Consider the following 18,841-nt stretch of genomic DNA (forward strand, 5'->3'; position numbering starts at 1 on the left):
GCACTATTCCCAGTTTCTCCACTCACAGAAGGCAAACGTTCTTCCAGAGTTGTGTCTTGGTGGCTTCCCTCACTTGTCTCCTTCTAGCATGGACATTTAGATTTTGAGAACTGCCTACCTGACACAGATTTACTATAAAGTACCACACCGTTTGTATTTCTGAATGATTGATGTAAATGAAGTCTAAGAAATAGTCATTGATTTGGAAATGTTCATGTTTTCATCCCCTGACGTTTCTCGGAAAATGCTGCAGGCCTCAAATTTAGGAAATTACATTTGATCCGACTAGTCGACTAATCGCAAAAATAATCGTTGACTAGTCGACTATCAAAATAGTCGTTTGTGGCAGTCCTACTCTGGACATAAATAAACTCTACATGGTGGATCCTTGATCTCTGGACATAGAAAAAAATCTGTAGTTTTTGTCAAACGCATTTCCTTTCAGACTTTAAGGGCATGGATGTCACTCCATACGTCTGAGCTGAGCTCAGTTGGCTGCTGGAGTATGCAGGTCTGCAGCCATACAGTCTTGGGCTGCTGCACTTTAGCACAGGATGTCTCATTTTGGGAGGGGGAAAAAGCATTTTGATCGATTCCAGTTTATTGTTTGTATTACAATGTTTGGAAAGAGGTGTCATTTGATTTAAACGATGATTTATTAAAAATTAATAATTCCGAGTGGACTCTATCTTTCTAACTTGACTCAGTGGTGCAGCGTTTCTTTCTTGCAACAAGAGAGGAGTCCAAGTTAGTCACTTTAATCACACAAAAGTGACTCACGATTGACATATTTTAATGGCTTTGAGAGGGGATAAGAAGCGGAGCTGCCACTTCTGAAGAGGAGCGAAGCAAAGATCCAATGAAGCAGCGAATCGAAGCACTGCTTCATTGGTTCAAGGTTCAAAGCAAATGACTTGACTACTAAATTAGTTGTCGACTGTTTCAATAGTCGATGTAGTCTTGACTAGTCGACTAGTCGTGGCAGCCCTAAAATGTTAATATTTGGTGTGCTTTCATACTCCAAAATTCATGGAAATGTAAACTTGGAATATGGCAGTTTTCATAGTAAATAAATGAAACTCAAGACTCAAATGATTTTTGTGCAATAATACAGAGAAAATAAAACAAATTCTAATACTCTCAGGATTAATCTGAGCATTTTTTTTTTAATTAAGACAAACACTGAAAACACCCTGTTTCAGGGATTGAAGCAAAAAATAAATAAATAAATCTGACTGGGGGATTACAGCCAAATCCTTCTGTGATCGTGGAGACAGTTAAGAAAACAGCAAATTGTTCCCCTGCTGAACAAGATTATTTTTCACTCACTAACCATTGCTGCTCTTCTCTAATGCAGCATCGTATCACACAAGTAAGTAGAGCTTCAACAGAAAGCACATTGCTCTGGTGACATCGTGTGAGCTGATTTCACTCTATGATAAGAGTGTATGTTACTCTATCTAGACTGGGACCAACTGTTATCCCGGCAGAGTAAGTTTTACTCAGCAAAAATGACTGTGTATGAGCCACTCATTACTAGTTACTTCAATCTATGAAGGTGTCCCCTCTCATATCAACTCCATGGGAGGAACACATTATTAGGTTAGTATGAGCATCAACAAAGCAGCACATGTCTACAGGCAGAGCTGATAATATTTACTGCAAATGTGCAGCTTTGTGCACTTTAAGTAAGTGTAAGTTACTTTCCAACTTTCCTTCTATGTTGTGTTCCCATGAGAAGTGTGAGAATTACATTTGTTACATACCCACAGGAATTGTGCAGGAACTAATGTCTACAAACTCAGAAAAGCTGAACTCCTGCTCTGGATCTGGACTCTCTGGAAAAGAAGGTGTTGCTGTGGCCTCCTCACTGTTGTTCTCCTTCATTTCTGCTGGGACATCAACCGACTCCTTTGCTTTAAGACCTGCGGTGACAGACATTTCACACCATGAGAACAGTGGTCATCTCATTCACCCCCTATAAAGCTTAATGACTGACTTCTGTTTCATTGCAGACTGTATGAACCAAAGATATTTAGGGAATAACCCTGTTGTGTCTGATGATTTGCGGACGTTCATGCTGGTTATACAGTCGCAAATTGAGCTTTACCGGTGACGCATTAGCGGAGCTGGTAAAAAGGCGTTTTACTGGCGACGCGTAGCCAGCATGAACACCCGCAAATCATCGGACACAAGAGGGTTATTCCCATTCCAATCCATTTTTATCGTTTGCTCTCTTTATTTTTCTGTAGGTAATTTGGTCAGCGAGGCTTACCGTTACCAACAACATCTTCACCGTCGCTCCAGCAGCGGTCAGGGCACAGAGTAATCCATGAGATGTGAAACGGTAACAGTAATGCATCAATTGTGAAGCGGTGGAATATTTTGCCACCGTACACCCAGTATTATACGGGCTGAAATCTCACACAATTAACCAATCAGATTTGCGGAAAAAATGTAATTAGATTAGAATTCATGTTTTGTATGCTCAAATTAATTACAACTGTTCATATACATCCATTCCGGCATTAAGTCCTGCAACACATTCCAAAAAAAGTTGGGACATGAAAGCATTTATCACTATAATATTGCCATTCTTTCTCACAACGGCCCTTTCTGGAATACTTTGGACACCACTGATCTACAGGGAATCCTGAATCAGGACCTGCCTAATGACCATATCTGCTGCCTTAAATAAGCAGCAGACATTATCAAAATGATTACATTTGGTCGAGTCACTCTTTTTTTTCTAAGACAGCGGCGGAGTGTTTCATTAAAATCCTAAAGCCTGATTTATGCTTCTGCAGCTCTGTAACTCTGTGCCACGCAATGATGTCGACGTGTGTGACAGTTTTAAAGTTCTCCATTGTGTCTGTTCTGATGAATTAATTAAATATGAATTAATTTATTAAATATACAACCTGAGCAGCACAGCGGTTGAGTTGTTTGTATTGATGCCTCACAGCCAGGAGGTCCCAGGTTTGCTTTTGAACTGGTCCTTTCCGTGTGTATTGTGTGTGTTCTTTCCGTGTTTGTGTGGATTCCTTCTCCCACCAAAGACATGCAGGTTAGGCTGACTTGGCCATAGTGTGAGTGAGAGGGTGAATGTGTGTCTTTCTATATGTGGCCCTGTGAAAGACTGGCTGCCTCTCCATGATCTACCCCGCCTGTCCCCAGTGACTGCTGGGATAAGCTACAGCTGCAGCATGACCCAAAAACTGGAATAAGTGGGTATCAAAAAAATGAATGAATGTATGAATACACTTGCAAATCACATGACCCATTTACAGATTTGTATACTTTCAAATCTGATGACACACACACACACACACACACACACACACACATAGATTCTGAATACACATTTGCACATTTTTGTGCAGATTTGTAGTTCTCAGGCATTTGCAGATTCTTTGACACACTCACAAATATGTTTATGAATAAATGAATGACGCACAAGTCTCCACATGCATTTGCAAATATTACATATTGTTATGTTAATGGCTCCATAAAAATCTCTCAACCTTTCAGAGAGGTGCTGATGTCACTGTAGTGCCTCCTGAGGCAACACTAGGGGATTATTTTTGCTGATTCATCATTGAAAATCTAATCTATGATAGCAAATCAAATATGAGTTCTCAGATTTTTTTGGTTGTTCACTACGTTTAACCCATAACTGCTTGATTAATGCAGGGCCCAGCCCTATAGGACCACTGACCTTCTCTGAGTTTGAGCAATGAGTTTGGAGGTCTTGGCATATCATCAATCACCATGTAGAGAGGCTCAAAGTGCTGCAACAATGAGGCGGTCTTCTCATTCATCGGCATGGTATTGATGACCTGCAGTAATATCAAAAACCTGTGTGAGTCAGTGGACAGGTGGTGAAAATTCAACTCTCCCTGTTAATTTGAACAGATGGAGAAAGAGCACTTGATCAGCTTTTTGTTTGAAGACCTAATTCACATACGAGGTCTGTGAGAAAAGTATCCGACCTTTTCATTTTATGCAAAAAATATATGGATTTAATTCATATGTTTTTACGTCAGCCAAGCTTGAACCTTCGTGCGCATGCGTGAGTTTTTCCATGCCTGTCGGTTGCGTCATTCGCCTGTGGGTAGGCTTTGAGTGAGCACTGGTCCACCCCTCTCGTCGTTGTTTCATTGCGAGGAAATGGCGGAATGATTTGGGCTTTTTTTCCATCAGAATTTTTTCAGAAACTGTTACAGACAGGCAGCTGGAAACCATTTGAAAAATTTATCTGGCTTTCGGTGAAAATTTTACGGGCTTCACAGAGAATAAGGAGTGTTACTACAGCTTTAAGGACGGCCCACAATGGCACACGGCTCGCCACGCTCCGAACCGCCATCGAGAGGCAGAAACCACCACATCATTTCTAAACGGATCGCTGTGTGGAGCTGGGACCGTCGTGTGCAATTTCTCTGGTTATCACAAGAGCTGGACATCAGCCATTTTCCGGCAGATTTCACTTTTAACAAGAGACTTTGTCATGGAAAGCCGCGTGGAGGCTTCGCACGTCACGACCGATTCGCTGATGAAGCGAGACAAAGGAACACCTCCGTTTCGAAGTGCCAGATGACAAGTTGGGACATGCCCAGCTCTCCACAATTTCTCTTATACTCACTCGACTGGAAAGCACTGAAAGCCGAGATAGGCATGTCCCAACTTGTCCTTTAACAGTCCAAAACGGAGGTGTTCCTTTGTTTAGCTTCATCAGTGAATCGGTCGTGAAGCGCGAAGCCTCCGCGCGGCTTTCCATGACAAAATCTCTTGTTAAAAGTGAAATCTGCCGGAAAATGGCTGATGTCCAGCTCTTGTGATAACCAGAGAAATTGCACACGACGGTTTCTGCCTCTCAATGGCGGCTCAGAGCGCGGCGCGCCGTGCGCCATTGTGGGCAGTCCTTAAAGCTGTAGTAACACTCCTTATTCTCTATAAAGCCCGTAAAATTTTCACCGAAAGCCAGATAAATTTTTCGAATGGTTTCCAGCTGCCTGTCTCTAACAGTTTCTGAAAATATTCTGATGGAAAAAAGCCCAAATCATTCTGCCATTTCCTCGCAATGAAACAACAACAAGAGGGGTGGACCAGTGCTCACTCAAAGCCTGCCCACAGGCGAATGATGCAACCGACAGGCGTGGAAAAACTCACGCATGCGCACGAAGGTTCAAGCTTGGCTGACGTAAAAACATATGAATCAAATCCATATATTTTTTGCATAAAATAAGAAGGTCGGATACTTTTCTCACAGACCTCGTATGTATCAGGAAGCTAGAGATGCTGTTCTCCTGCTGAAAGCAAACTTTGCTTGTATTGTGAAGATGGTCAGCATCACTTGTTTTCCATCTCTGCAGAGGAACGGGTGAACACCTGGACTACAAGAACTGCATCAGGCACAGTACTTGCAACGACCACACTGAATAGGTTCAGTGCCAGATGTCAGATGCTCAGCAACCAGACTTGTCTGGTTTGAATTCAACAGCTTACGGTAGTGTTCAGAATAACAGTAGTGCTATGTGACTAAAAAGATTAATCCAGGTTTTGAGTATATTTCTTATTGTTACATGGGAAACAAGGTACCAGTAGATTCAGTAGATTCTCACAAATCCAACAAGACCAAGCATTCATGATATGCACACTCTTAAGACTATGAAATTGGGCTATTAGCACAAAAAGTAGAAAAGGGGGTGTTCATAATAATAGTAGTGTGGCATTCAGTCAGTGAGTTTGTCAATTTTGTAGAACAAACAGGTGTGAATCAGGTGTCCCCTATGTAAGGATGAAGCCAGCACCTGTTGAACATGCTTTTCTCTTTGAAAGCCTGAGGAAAATGGGATGTTCAAGACATTGTTCAGAAGAACAGCGTAGTTTGATTAAAAAGTTGATTGGAGAGGGGAAAACTTATACGCAGGTGCAAAAAATTATAGGCCGTTCATCTACAATGATCTCCAATGCTGTAAAATGGACAAAAAAACCAGAGACACGTGGAAGAAAACGGAAAACAACCATCAAAATGGATAGAAGAATAACCAGAATGGCAAAGGCTCACCCATTGATCAGCTCCAGGATGATCAAAGACAGTCTGGAGTTACCTGTAAGTGCTGTGACAATTAGAAGATGCCTGTGTGAAGCTAATTTATTTGCAAGAATCCCCTGCAAAGTCCCTCTGTTAAATAAAAGACATGTGCAGAAGAGGTTACAATTTGCCAAAGAACACATCAACTGGGCTATAGAGAAATGGAGGAATATTTTGTGGACTGATGAGAGTAAAATTGTTCTTTTTTGGGTCCAAGGGCCGCAGACAGTTTGTGAGACGACCCCCAAATTCTGAATTCAAGCCACAGTTCACAGTGAAGACAGTGAAGCATGGTGGTGCAAGCATCATGATATGGGCATGTTTCTCCTACTATGGTGTTGGGCCTATATATCGCATACCAGGTATCATGGATCAGTTTGGATATGTCAAAATACTTGAAGAGGTCATGCCCTTGAAATGGGTGTTTCAACAAGACAATGACCCCAAGCACACGAGTAAACAAGCAAAATCTTGGTTCCAAACCAACAAAATTAATGCCTCGCAGATGTGAAGAAATCATGAAAAACTGTGGTTATACAACTAAATACTAGTTTAGTGATTCACAGGATTGGTAAAAAAGCAGTTTGAACATAATAGTTTTGAGTTTGTAGCATCAACAGCAGATGCTACTATTATTGTGAACACCCCCTTTTCTACTTTTTTACTAATAGCCCAATTTCATAGCCTTAAGAGTGTGCATATCATGAATGCTTGGTCTTGTTGGATTTGTGAGAATCTACTGGTACCTTGTTTCCCATTTAACAGTAAGAAATATACTCAAAACCTGGATTAATCTTTTTAGTCACATAGCACTACTGTTATTCTGAACACTAATCTTTTTAGTCACATAGCACTACTATTATTCTGAACACTACTGTATCTCAAATACACAGCCAAAAAAGTATGTACACTGTTAAATAATAATAATAATAAAATTTAAAGTAACATTCTGAAAACACATCAGATCTTAATGCAAAAAAAAACATGGAGCTGATATTTTCCTGATATGGACTGGGTAAAGTATTTGGAATGAAAGGATGAGACGTCCTTTGATGGAAATGAAAAATGTCACCCTACAGAGGACTGAATTCAAAGACACCTTGAAAATCAAAGTGAAAAATGATGCAGCAGGCTTGTCCATTCTGCCAAAATTTCATTGCAGCAACTCAGAATGGTACTCAGTAGTTTGTACAGCCCCCATGTGCACGTTGGTGCATGGTCCGAATGACAACAGACGGTGTCCTGGGGAATCTCCTCTCAGATCTGGACCAGGGCATCACTGAGCTCTCAGACAGTCTGAGGTACAACTTGGATGTCCTCAAGGTGTTCTACTGGATTTCAGGCAAGCGTGGGGGCCAGTCAACTGTATCAATTCCTTCATCCTCCAGGAACTGCCTGCATACTCTCGCCACATGATGCTGGGCATTGTCTTGCATCAGAAAGGATGCAGGACCCACTGCATCAGTGTAGGGTCTGACAGTGGGGCCAAGCATTTCATCCTGCTATCTAATATCAGTCATGGTGTCATTGTTGTGCGACCCTTCAGTGATATGCCTCCCCAGACCATCGCTGACCCACCAAACCGGTCATGCGGAATGATGTTGAAGGAGCATAATGTTCTTCACAGTGTGTCCAGACACTCTGACATCTGTCACATGTGCTCAGGTTGAACCTACCCTCAACAGTGAAAAGCACAGGGCACCATGGCAGACCTGCCAATCCTGATGTTCTATGGTAAATGTCAATCAAGCTCCATTGTGCCAGCCAGTGAACACAGAGCCCACTACAGGACAAGAAGTGAATGTTTGGTCAAAGACAATCACACCAGTGACCTACTGGAGGTGGTGCTTTGAATTTGACAAACAGAGAGTAAAATCACTGCACATTTCACTCATGGCCAGCTTGCACTCGACCGAGACGGACGCACTTTTCTCTTCTCCCTCCCTCCTTATCTTTCCTGCTTTTGTGGCGTGTTGTCTGTGAGGCTGCAGCGTTGCTCTTCTGGAAACGACAAAAATGGATCTGTTAAAGTGGTCTCTGAACGCAATTGACACTATTTTTTCTAGAAGATCTTCGGGAGCGGAGGACCCGACCTGTCCTGCTGCGACGCATGTGATGGGTTACGTGATGGACTCGTGGAGGAGATGGCAGGTCATGTGCCTTTACATGCTTTCTGTGGAGGACGTTGAAGATGTGTACATATTCGGCTTGGTGGTGACCGGCTTTCTGATGTGTGGAGCGGGGCACTTGCTGGTTTACCGGAAAATCAAGAAAGTGGAAGCAGCTTTGATTGGTCGTTCCAAGCTGCCCTATATGATTGATTCGATTGGGAAGGCAGTGGCTGCGCAGTCGGCGGGGGTTAACCGCGCATTGGATGACATCTCTGGAAGATTGCAGCCCTGGAAACCCGCTTTGACCGTCTGTGAAGACCACATTCTACATTTCTACATTTCAGATGCATTGGGAGCCACTCTGTTCTCAGAACTGTGGAATCTTTCAGGCGTCTGTTAATCTGGCTATTCATTTGGCTTCCCCAATACAGCTGCACTTCAAGGTCACTGTGATAAGATACCTCCTCAGAAGAACAACACTCTTATGCCTCGCTCCCTGGTCTTCCCCCCCTCCCCTCAGCTTCTCCAGCCCTGACGTGAACTGTGGACTGTCCAGGACTTTCTCAGCCTGCGCAGGGCTGTTCCCCCCCCCCCCCCCCCCCCCAGACTATCGAACAAGGCCGTCGACGGCGCCGAAACTGGCTGCCTTCCGGAGTGTTCTGATAAACTGGTCCTTTCAAATCTCGGTTGTCGTCCTGTGTCCTTGTTTTGTCTCTGTGATTATTGTTTTTTTGTGCTGATGGGATTTTTTTTTTTCCTCATTGCCGCTGTGTAATGCAGCGGCTATGAGGGTTTTTTTTTTCCTTCTCCTTTTCTCTCATGTTTTGCTTCATATATATGTTTTATGTACCGGGCCGGCCTATGTGTTGTGTGTTATGTGTGTTGTTTGTTATGGGTCGGTGTTGGTTTGCTCAGCCCTGCTGTTGACCAAGGCAGGGATGTACATCTGGAGCTGGTCCCCGGGCGCCTAATGGCGACCTCTGCTCCTACTGGCAAATAGGATGGGTTAAATGCAGTAGCCACATTTCATTGTGCAGGAAAGTTCTTCTGTTCTGTGCATATGACAATAAAATTTCCTTGATCCTTGATGGTCCCAACATGACACTTAAGTTACTCAAGGTAAAAGCAACACTGAGCTACAAAAACACAATAAATCAATAACACTAACAACACTGTTGAACTAACATAAACCACAATAACATTTAAAACCTCAAAACCCTAAACTCCCATGGTGCATTGCAGCACAGCATCTATTTTTTATTGGTTAGCTAAAATTGCTAATTTCTCCAAAAATATTAGTCCTATCAACTTTCTGTTACAATAATAATAGTAATACATAGGCATGCCAAATGGCAAATGTGAGCTCTCCCCGGTTTTCCTGCGATCAAAGCCACACACACACACACACACACACACACACACACACACACACACACACACACACACACACACACACACACACACACACACACACACACACACACACACACACACACACACACACACACACACGCCACTTAGCTATTATAATATACAAGATGGCTGTAATTCCTATTTTTAGCAAACCTGTTGAATTCAAACTAAAACTCTACACTGCAATAACATCATGTCATTGCTACAACATCACAGTGGAAAAGTTTTAACATAAATTATACTTACCATATACCTGTAAAGTAGACGGTAATAGCAAAAAAAAAGAAAACAAAAGAAAAAAGTGCAGAAATGCAAAACTCAGTAAAACATTCACTGGAAAACATTCACTTGGTGTCCCAAATAACAGAAAAATTACAAACTGCAGGGCCTCCAGCATCAGATAGACACCTGTTAACCAATGTTATTCTACCAGGGACACCACATGACCCACCAAAACCTCAGTTAAATCTGAAGGAATCACAGAAATCACAGGATTTACCTCCTGTGCTACTTTCTTTATCTCCTCCACATAGGCAGCCATGGCACTCTCACTGCTCATCTCCCCCAAGCAGCTCCAGGCGTCCCTAATTCATACAGAATTACAATCAGACAAGAAATCTGACACTAACCACTATTTTAAATATTATTAATTATGTGTAAATTTGCATGCACACAAACAACAATCAGATTCTGGCTTGCCTCTACTGGTGGTTGGCTCTCACTGCGGTATTGTATCACTTCCTGTTCCGGAGCACAGCGGTGTTTTGCTGTATCTGTTAGCTGTTTAATCTGCGCAGTTAGATTGATCTAGTTAACTAGATAACGATTTGTTTCACAGTGTAATCTTCACGTGCCTTAACTAAAGCACTCCCTCTGCTGAATCACCTCTAAATTATTTACACATTATTCACTTTGTGTGTTTTTAGGAATCCGCTAGCTTAGCGCAGCTACTAGCTCTTAACCGGTTTAGCATGGCGGCTTCTCCTGTCTCTCCTGCACTTTTCTGCTCTGGGTGTGAAATGTTTAGTTATTCCTCGGCCACCTTTAGCAGTAATGGTACTTGTAATAAGTGTAGCTTATTTGTAGCTTTGGAGGCCAGGCTGGGCGAATTGGAGACTCGGCTCCGCACCGTGGAAAATTCTACAGCTAGCCAGGCCCCTGTAGTCGGTGCGGACCAAGGTAGCTTAGCCGCCGTTAGTTTCCCTCTGGCAGATCCCGAGCAGCCGGGAAAGCAGGCCGACTGGGTGACTGTGAGGAGGAAGCGTAGCCCTAAACAGAAGCCCCGTGTACTCCGCCAACCCGTTCACATTTCTAACCGTTTTTCCCCACTCTGCGACACACCCGCCGAGGATCAAACTCTGGTTATTGGCGACTCTGTTTTGAGAAATGTGAAGTTAGCGACACCAGCAACCATAGTCAATTGTCTTCCGGGGGCCAGAGCAGGCGACATTGAAGGAAATTTGAAACTGCTGGCTAAGGCTAAACGTAAATTTGGTAAGATTGTAATTCACGTCGGCAGTAATGACACCCGGTTATGCCAATCGGAGGTCACTAAAACTAACATTGAATCGGTGTGTAACTTTGCAAAAACAATGTCAGACTCTGTAGCTTTCTCTGGGCCCCTCCCCAATCGGACCGGGAGTGACATGTTTAGCCGCATGTTCTCCTTGAATTGCTGGCTGTCTGAGTGGTGTCCAAAAAATGAGGTGGGCTTCATAGATAATTGGCAAAGCTTCTGGGGAAAACCTGGTCTTGTTAGGAGAGACGGCATCCATCCCACATTGGATGGAGCAGCTCTCATTTCTAGAAATCTGGCCAATTTTCTTAAATCCTCCAAACCGTGACTATCCAGGGTTGGGACCAGGAAGCAGAGTTGTAGTCTTACACACCTCTCTGCAGCTTCTCTCCCCCTGCCATCCCCTCATTACCCCATCCCTGTAGAGACGGTGCCTGCTCCCAGACCACCAACAACCAGTAAAAATCTATTTAAGCATAAAAATTCAAAAAGAAAAAAATAATAGCACTTTCAACTGCACCACAGACTAAAACAGTTAAATGTGGTCTATTAAACATTAGGTCTCTCTCTTCTAAGTCCCTGTTAGTAAATGATATAATAATTGATCAACATATTGATTTATTCTGTCTTACAGAAACCTGGTTACAGCAGGATGAATATGTTAGTTTAAATGAGTCAACACCCCCGAGTCACACTAACTGTCAGAATGCTCGTAGCACGGGCCGAGGCGGAGGATTAGCAGCAATCTTCCATTCCAGCTTATTAATTAATCAAAAACACAGACAGAGCTTTAATTCATTTGAAAGCTTGACTCTTAGTCTTGTCCATCCAAATTGGAAGTCCCAAAAAACAGTTTTATTTGTTGTTATCTATCGTCCTCCTGGTCGTTACTGTGAGTTTCTCTGTGAATTTTCAGACCTTTTGTCTGACTTAGTGCTTAGCTCAGATAAGATAATTAAACTGGGCGACTTTAACATCCACACAGATGCTGAGAATGACAGCCTCAACACTGCATTTAATCTATTATTAGACTCAATTGGCTTTGCTCAAAATGTAAATGAGTCCACCCACCACTTTAATCATATCTTAGATCTTGTTCTGACTTATGGTATGGAAATTGAAGACTTAACAGTATTCCCTGAAAACTCCCTTCTGTCTGATCATTTCTTAATAACATTTACATTTACTCTGATGGACAACCCAGCAGTGGGGAACAAGTTTCATTACACTAGAAGTCTTTCAGAAAGCGCTGTAACTAGGTTTAAGGATATGATTCCTTCTTTATGTTCTCTAATGCCATATACCAACACAGTGCAGAGTAGCTACCTAAACTCTGTAAGTGAGATAGATTATCTCGTCAATAGTTTTACATCCTCATTGACGACAACTTTGGATGCTGTAGCTCCTCTGAAAAAAAGAGCTTTAAATCAGAAGTGCCTGACTCCGTGGTATAACTCACAAACTCGCAGCTTAAAGCAGATAACCCGTAAGTTGGAGAGGAAATGGCGTCTCACTAATTTAGAAGATCTTCATTTAGCCTGGAAAAAGAGTCTGTTGCTCTATAAAAAAGCCCTCCGTAAAGCTAGGACATCTTACTACTCATCACTAATTGAAGAAAATAAGAACAACCCCAGGTTTCTTTTCAGCACTGTAGCCAGGCTGACAAAGAGTCAGAGCTCTATTGAGCTGAGTATTCCATTAACTTTAACTAGTAATGACTTCATGACTTTCTTTGCTAATAAAATTTTAACTATTAGAGAAAAAATTACTCATAACCATCCCAAAGACATATCGTTATCTTTGGCTGCTTTCAGTGATGCCGGTATTTGGTTAGACTCTTTCTCTCAGATTGTTCTGTCTGAGTTATTTTCATTAGTTACTTCATCCAAACCATCAACATGTCTATTAGACCCCATTCCTACCAGGCTGCTCAAGGAAGCCCTACCATTATTTAATGCTTCGATCTTAAATATGATCAATCTATCTTTATTAGTTGGCTATGTACCACAGGCTTTTAAGGTGGCAGTAATTAAACCATTACTTAAAAAGCCATCACTTGACCCAGCTATCTTAGCTAATTATAGGCCAATATCCAACCTTCCTTTTCTCTCAAAAATTCTTGAAAGGGTAATTGTAAAACAGATAACTGATCATCTGCAGAGGAATGGTCTATTTGAAGAGTTTCAGTCAGGTTTTAGAATTCATCATAGTACAGAAACAGCATTAGTGAAGGTTACAAATGATCTTCTTATGGCCTCAGACAGTGGACTCATCTCTGTGCTTGTTCTGTTAGACCTCAGTGCTGCTTTTGATACTGTTGACCATAAAATTTTATTACAGAGATTAGAGCATGCCATAGGTATTAAAGGCACTGCGCTGCGGTGGTTTGAATCATATTTATCTAATAGATTACAATTTGTTCATGTAAATGGGGAATCTTCTTCACAGACTAAGGTTAATTATGGAGTTGCACAAGGTTCTGTGCTAGGACCAATTTTATTCACTTTATACATGCTTCCCTTAGGCAGTATTATTAGACGGCATTGCTTAAATTTTCACTGTTACGCAGATGATACCCAGCTTTATCTATCCATGAAGCCAGAGGACACACACCAATTAGCTAAACTGCAGGATTGTCTTACAGACATAAAGACATGGATGACCTCTAATTTCCTGCTTTTAAACTCAGATAAAACTGAAGTTATTGTACTTGGCCCCACAAATCTTAGAAACATGGTGTCTAACCAGATCCTTACTCTGGATGGCATTACCCTGACCTCTAGTAATACTGTGAGAAATCTTGGAGTCATTTTTGATCAGGATATGTCATTCAAAGCGCATATTAAACAAATATGTAGGACTGCATTTTTTTGCATTTACGCAATATCTCTAAAATTATAAAGGTCTTGTCTCAGAGTGATGCTGAAAAACTAATTCATGCATTTATTTCCTCTAGGCTGGACTATTGTAATTCATTATTATCAGGCTGTCCTAAAAGTTCCATGAAAAGCCTTCAGTTAATTCAAAATGCTGCAGCTAGAGTACTAACGGGGACTAGAAGAAGAGAGCATATCTCACCCATAATGGCCTCTCTTCATTGGCTTCCTGTTAATTCTAGAATAGAATTTAAAATTCTTCTTCTTACTTATAAGGTTTTGAATAATCAGGTCCCAAGTGGCATTGAGGTCCCAAGTGGCATTGAGGCCTCTCATTCACCAGGGAAAACATAAAAAAAAAATGACGGTAGTCAGCCGGGGACTTGTAAGCTCCAGGAGGAAGATCCAGTTTCCCTGATCTGGGCGTGTGACTTTGTCCAATTTTGTGTCCATCATAAAGAGTCTATTCAAAGATATAGTGGCCTAGTTTTACATGTGATGCACCGTTATCCTGAGGAGCATCCACACATTGTTCAGGATCAGTCTTACAGTATAAGAGATACTGCGTAGATGGACAGGTATGTTCTAGGATGAAGAGAATGGAAACCTGTTGTCCACCTTGAGAAGACGTTATGTCATTTCCATTGTTAAGTGCTTTATTTTTTTCCTTTTTACAGAAAAAGGAATCAGGAAACCCAGTAACCATACATAAACAATGAATGTGATGTGCAGTCAACTGTGAATGCTAAAGGTGCTCATATAGTGTCGGTGTTTTCATTAGAATGGCTGTTGGACAAAAAAAAATAAAAATCTCAATTGGAGTAACAGCTACATGTTAATTTGACGTCTTGATTCTTTCTGTTCGGGCACCGCCATGCACTTTTTATCAAATATTTAACATGCACACACAACTATGGAAATATTTACCCTGTGTATCTGATTGTAGCAGTTACAGTCAAGTTTCAATGCTTGGATTCCACCAGCGGTCGGTGCACTGCATAATAACTAGTGTATCTAGTTATTATCAGTTATAGTGTCTAGATATTACCCATACAGAAGACATTGTATTATCATCATCAACCAAAGTGTTTTGGGATTTTATTTTGGTAACCAGTGGAAAACTTGATCCCATTAACAAATGTTTTGTGGTCAGCGTTATCATTAAATTAAATAATTACTCTCAAATAAGCACTTATGGAGGCTGCCATGACTCCTTGAGCAGGAGCTTCAGGAGCTCATGTGTGTCATTATTCGTTGTTTGTTTTGCAAAGGACAAAAATCTGTGCATTGTATTGTCATGTATTGTATTATTTCAGCAAGTTATCAAGCTGACTGACGTCCTGACAGTCAGGAAAAACATGAACTGTCAGGCGTAGTATCATATGTCGTGGCGGACGTGACACCTGACACAATAATAAATATGATCCTATAATTTGTCACATTTTTTCCCGCCAGACCTGGAATGACATGTGAGATGAGTTTTTCTTTGGATTTTTTTTGCCGCACGTCAGGCAGCACTCGTGTGGGGCCGCCTGCATTTCAACTGTACATATTTGTTTTATTACACATTCCATCATTTTAATTACATTTAACTTGGGCCTTGAGTGTGTCTGTCACAGTTCTGTGCACTGCAGGCATTTTCTAATTTTTTTTTTTTATCTGACTGGCTCCCCATCAGCTACACTTCAAAACCACATGTCCTGTAAGTCATGTTTATTTGAAATAGCACAATGCATATTAATGAACATAGTTACATGTAAATATGCCGGATTGTAGCAGGATGCTAATTTCCATCCGTAGTCCCAGTAACATAGAAACAGACTAAGAACACACAACATACCAAAACAAATCAATCATGACAGAAAACAATTAAAACCAAATATACAAATATTTACAGATTCAAAGTAGCAACAATTGATCATTAATAAGCAGCCGACAGCTGGAGGAACCAAAGGTTTTAGAACATATAAACTTACCATCAGCTTTTCCTTTGCTATAATCCAGAGCGGCTGAGCCTGAGAGTTTAGTTAAAGCACAGAACAGAAACTCAACTTCTCCACCAATTGCTGGAATAATTTTTTTGAAGTACTGCTTTGATACTTCCCCAGTTATAGAAAGTCCAGGAAAAGGTGTAAATTATTTAATGTTGCCAGTATGATGTCAAATTTCTCCAGATGATTTTTCATTTGGCTGCATCACATGATTGAGTCCACAGGTGGATGGCAGTAACAGTGTTGCTACATGCAACTGGTTACCTGCCAAAAAGCTGTTCAAAAACTGACACAAGGCACACAAAACTTCCCAAAATATTACGAAAGGAACGACAAGTTGAGAACAATGGCTGCCACTGGTTTTGGCAATTATTAGAGTGATGAAAGCTTCCCGTATGCCGAAATAGAGATCATGTCAAATATATCCTTACGTACATCTGCCATGTGGGATCAACAACTTACTACTCAGATATAAATGCTTCACCATAATATAATTTCCCTTTATTGAAATTATATTAATTCGTTATTGCAGCCAGGAACACAGAAACATATTGATATGACTCTTTCACAGCTTGGCAGTTTGAAAATTCTGATATTTTGGCTCGTGTGTAAAGTGGACAACACCCGTACCATTTATAACGGCCCACTGGGTCCCAGAAGGAAGGTCGAGGCACAGTACAGGGTCCGCACACCGCCTGCTTGTACAGACTGTAGAAACGCAGCATCACGTCGTAGGAGAGACGGTAGCAACCTACAAAATAAAACAGAGGATGCTTCAGTTGAACTTTATTCACCTGGACAGGTAACGTGAAGGACAGCTGATCCGACAACACTTTCAGCCCTGTCTTGACAATCTGCAGTGCACAGTCAAAAGTGTATTTAGGGTGTGTCCACCTTAGGAGTAACTTGAATTGCACGAATCAGAGTGTCATCATTGCCTTAAAAACGTGTGTGCTGTTTTTTAGACGATGATTTAAACTGTAAGTTGAGTCCAGGTTGGTCCGTGGTACAGCTGCCCTCTGCTGCCGCCTGACAGCAGTGCACCAGTGATTTTAACTGTATTCATAATGACAGCGAATAAGAGAAAGAGAGGACCTGGAAGTTATCTGAAGCAAAATTACAGTAATGGGTGGTATTGCTGTTACATTTGTCACAGAGGGCTCAAACAAGCTGTGTCACGCATAAATAAGGCTTAAAACAGGAGACCATCTGTGAAAAGACTCAGAATTGTGGGACTTTAAGATCAAATCAAGTCTGTAAGCATGCGCTGGTGCTGCACTTTGCCACATTCACAACACCACGCAACCACCTTGGGTTATGGATGGCAACCACCCAGGCAGACAACTGGTCCATTCCCACATCTCTAAAATATCCATCTGTCTGCTGCAGCCAGGTGAAACATGGGCGTCCCATTGGCCTTCTCCAGCTACTGGGCTCCTCGTGACTCAGGCACCTGTGTGACCACTAACCAGCTTTTTGTCCCATGTTACCTGACAGGATGATAAGTTACAAACCATTTTTGGGAAGGTTATGGATAACATCCACAGCAGCCTGAAAACGTTTCTGGTGATCAAGTTCGCTCTCCGCCTGAGCTGGTCCAGGCATGATGACCCCTCCAGTTGTTAAACCAACCTGGATGGATGACAAGAAATGGAATTAAGAATGTACATGCACATGCAAAGAGAAGACCCCCCCCCCACACACACACACACACTCTTGGAGCAGGCAGCAGTCAGGAGATCTAAAGCTCACAGACACTGGACAGCGGTGATTTGGTTTGGATGTTTGAATTACAGACAATCATTCCCTAAATACAGCCGTAAAACTGCACTGAAGGCTTCTCCACACAGCACATGTGCTAACCTTAAGAAAGCAACATTTTATAAACATTATTCCTGAGTCTGACATCTCTAATAATAATAAGACGAGGGATGTGATGAAATAAACAGCTGAGACATGAAACAGATGTGTGCTCTTCTGAGTATCCGTGACCTTGATGAGTCCTGGTAGCATGAAGCTGTATCCAGGTGTCTCCTTAAGGGCCCCTTCACACATAGTACAGATTTCAGATTGTGAATTGACCTACTAGACCAAATTTAAAACATCCAGAAAAATCATCCCTTATTGACGTTATTCTTACAAATGCCCCTCACAAATACTCTTGTGCCTCTGTTTTTGCAAATGATATAAGTGATCATCCCCTTAGGGGTGGTGGCCAAGTGGTTAATGCGCTTGGTTTCAGTTCAGAAGGTTCCGGGTTCGAATCCCACCCCTGCCACATTTCTCCATGTAATGTGGAGTTGCATCAGGAAGGGCATCCGGAGTAAAACCTGTGCCAATTCAACATGCAGATCCACCCTGGATTTGCTGTGGCGACCCTAAGGTCAAACAAGGGAGCAGCCGAAGGGACCTACTTTATAACATAGGGGTGGTGGCCAAGTGGTTAATGCACTTGGTTTCAGTGCGGACAGTTCCCGGTTCGAATCCCATCCCTACCACATTTCTCCGTGTAATGTGGAGTTGCATCAGGAAGGGCATCCGGTGTAAAATTTGTGCCAATTCAACATGCAGATCCACCTTGGATTTGATGTGGCGACCCCGAATGCAAACAAGGGAGCAGCCGAAGGGACTTACTTACTATAAGCGATCATTGTCTTGTAGCATCTGTAAGGAACACAAAAATTCCTAAAACAAGGCCACATATAATTTTCAAGAGGGCAATGAAGCATTTCTCAGTGCAATGCTTTTTACATGATTTGTATGATTCTGATTGGGGAAGAATTAGCCTTATTGATGATGTTGAAAATGCTTGGACATTGTTTATGATGGTTTTACAGGTC

General features: G+C 41.9%; 1 protein-coding gene across 1 annotated transcript in view; it reads right to left on the minus strand.

Moving 5' to 3' along the window:
• acbd4 (acyl-CoA binding domain containing 4) overlaps window positions 1-18,841 on the minus strand; it is a 131,947-nt gene that overhangs the window by 34,811 nt on the left and 78,295 nt on the right. Inside the window, exons 2-6 of the mRNA XM_034193158.1 lie at window positions 17,516-17,633; window positions 16,632-16,752; window positions 10,118-10,202; window positions 3,719-3,839; window positions 1,767-1,925 (exon numbers count right to left, since the gene is read on the minus strand). Of these exons, the coding sequence (XP_034049049.1) occupies window positions 1,767-1,925; window positions 3,719-3,839; window positions 10,118-10,202; window positions 16,632-16,752; window positions 17,516-17,633 (604 nt within the window). The remainder of the gene's footprint in view (window positions 1-1,766; window positions 1,926-3,718; window positions 3,840-10,117; window positions 10,203-16,631; window positions 16,753-17,515; window positions 17,634-18,841) is intronic.

Source organism: Thalassophryne amazonica, chromosome 18 (genome assembly GCF_902500255.1).
Source record: "Thalassophryne amazonica chromosome 18, fThaAma1.1, whole genome shotgun sequence".
In the NCBI taxonomy this organism is placed as follows: domain Eukaryota; kingdom Metazoa; phylum Chordata; class Actinopteri; order Batrachoidiformes; family Batrachoididae; genus Thalassophryne; species Thalassophryne amazonica.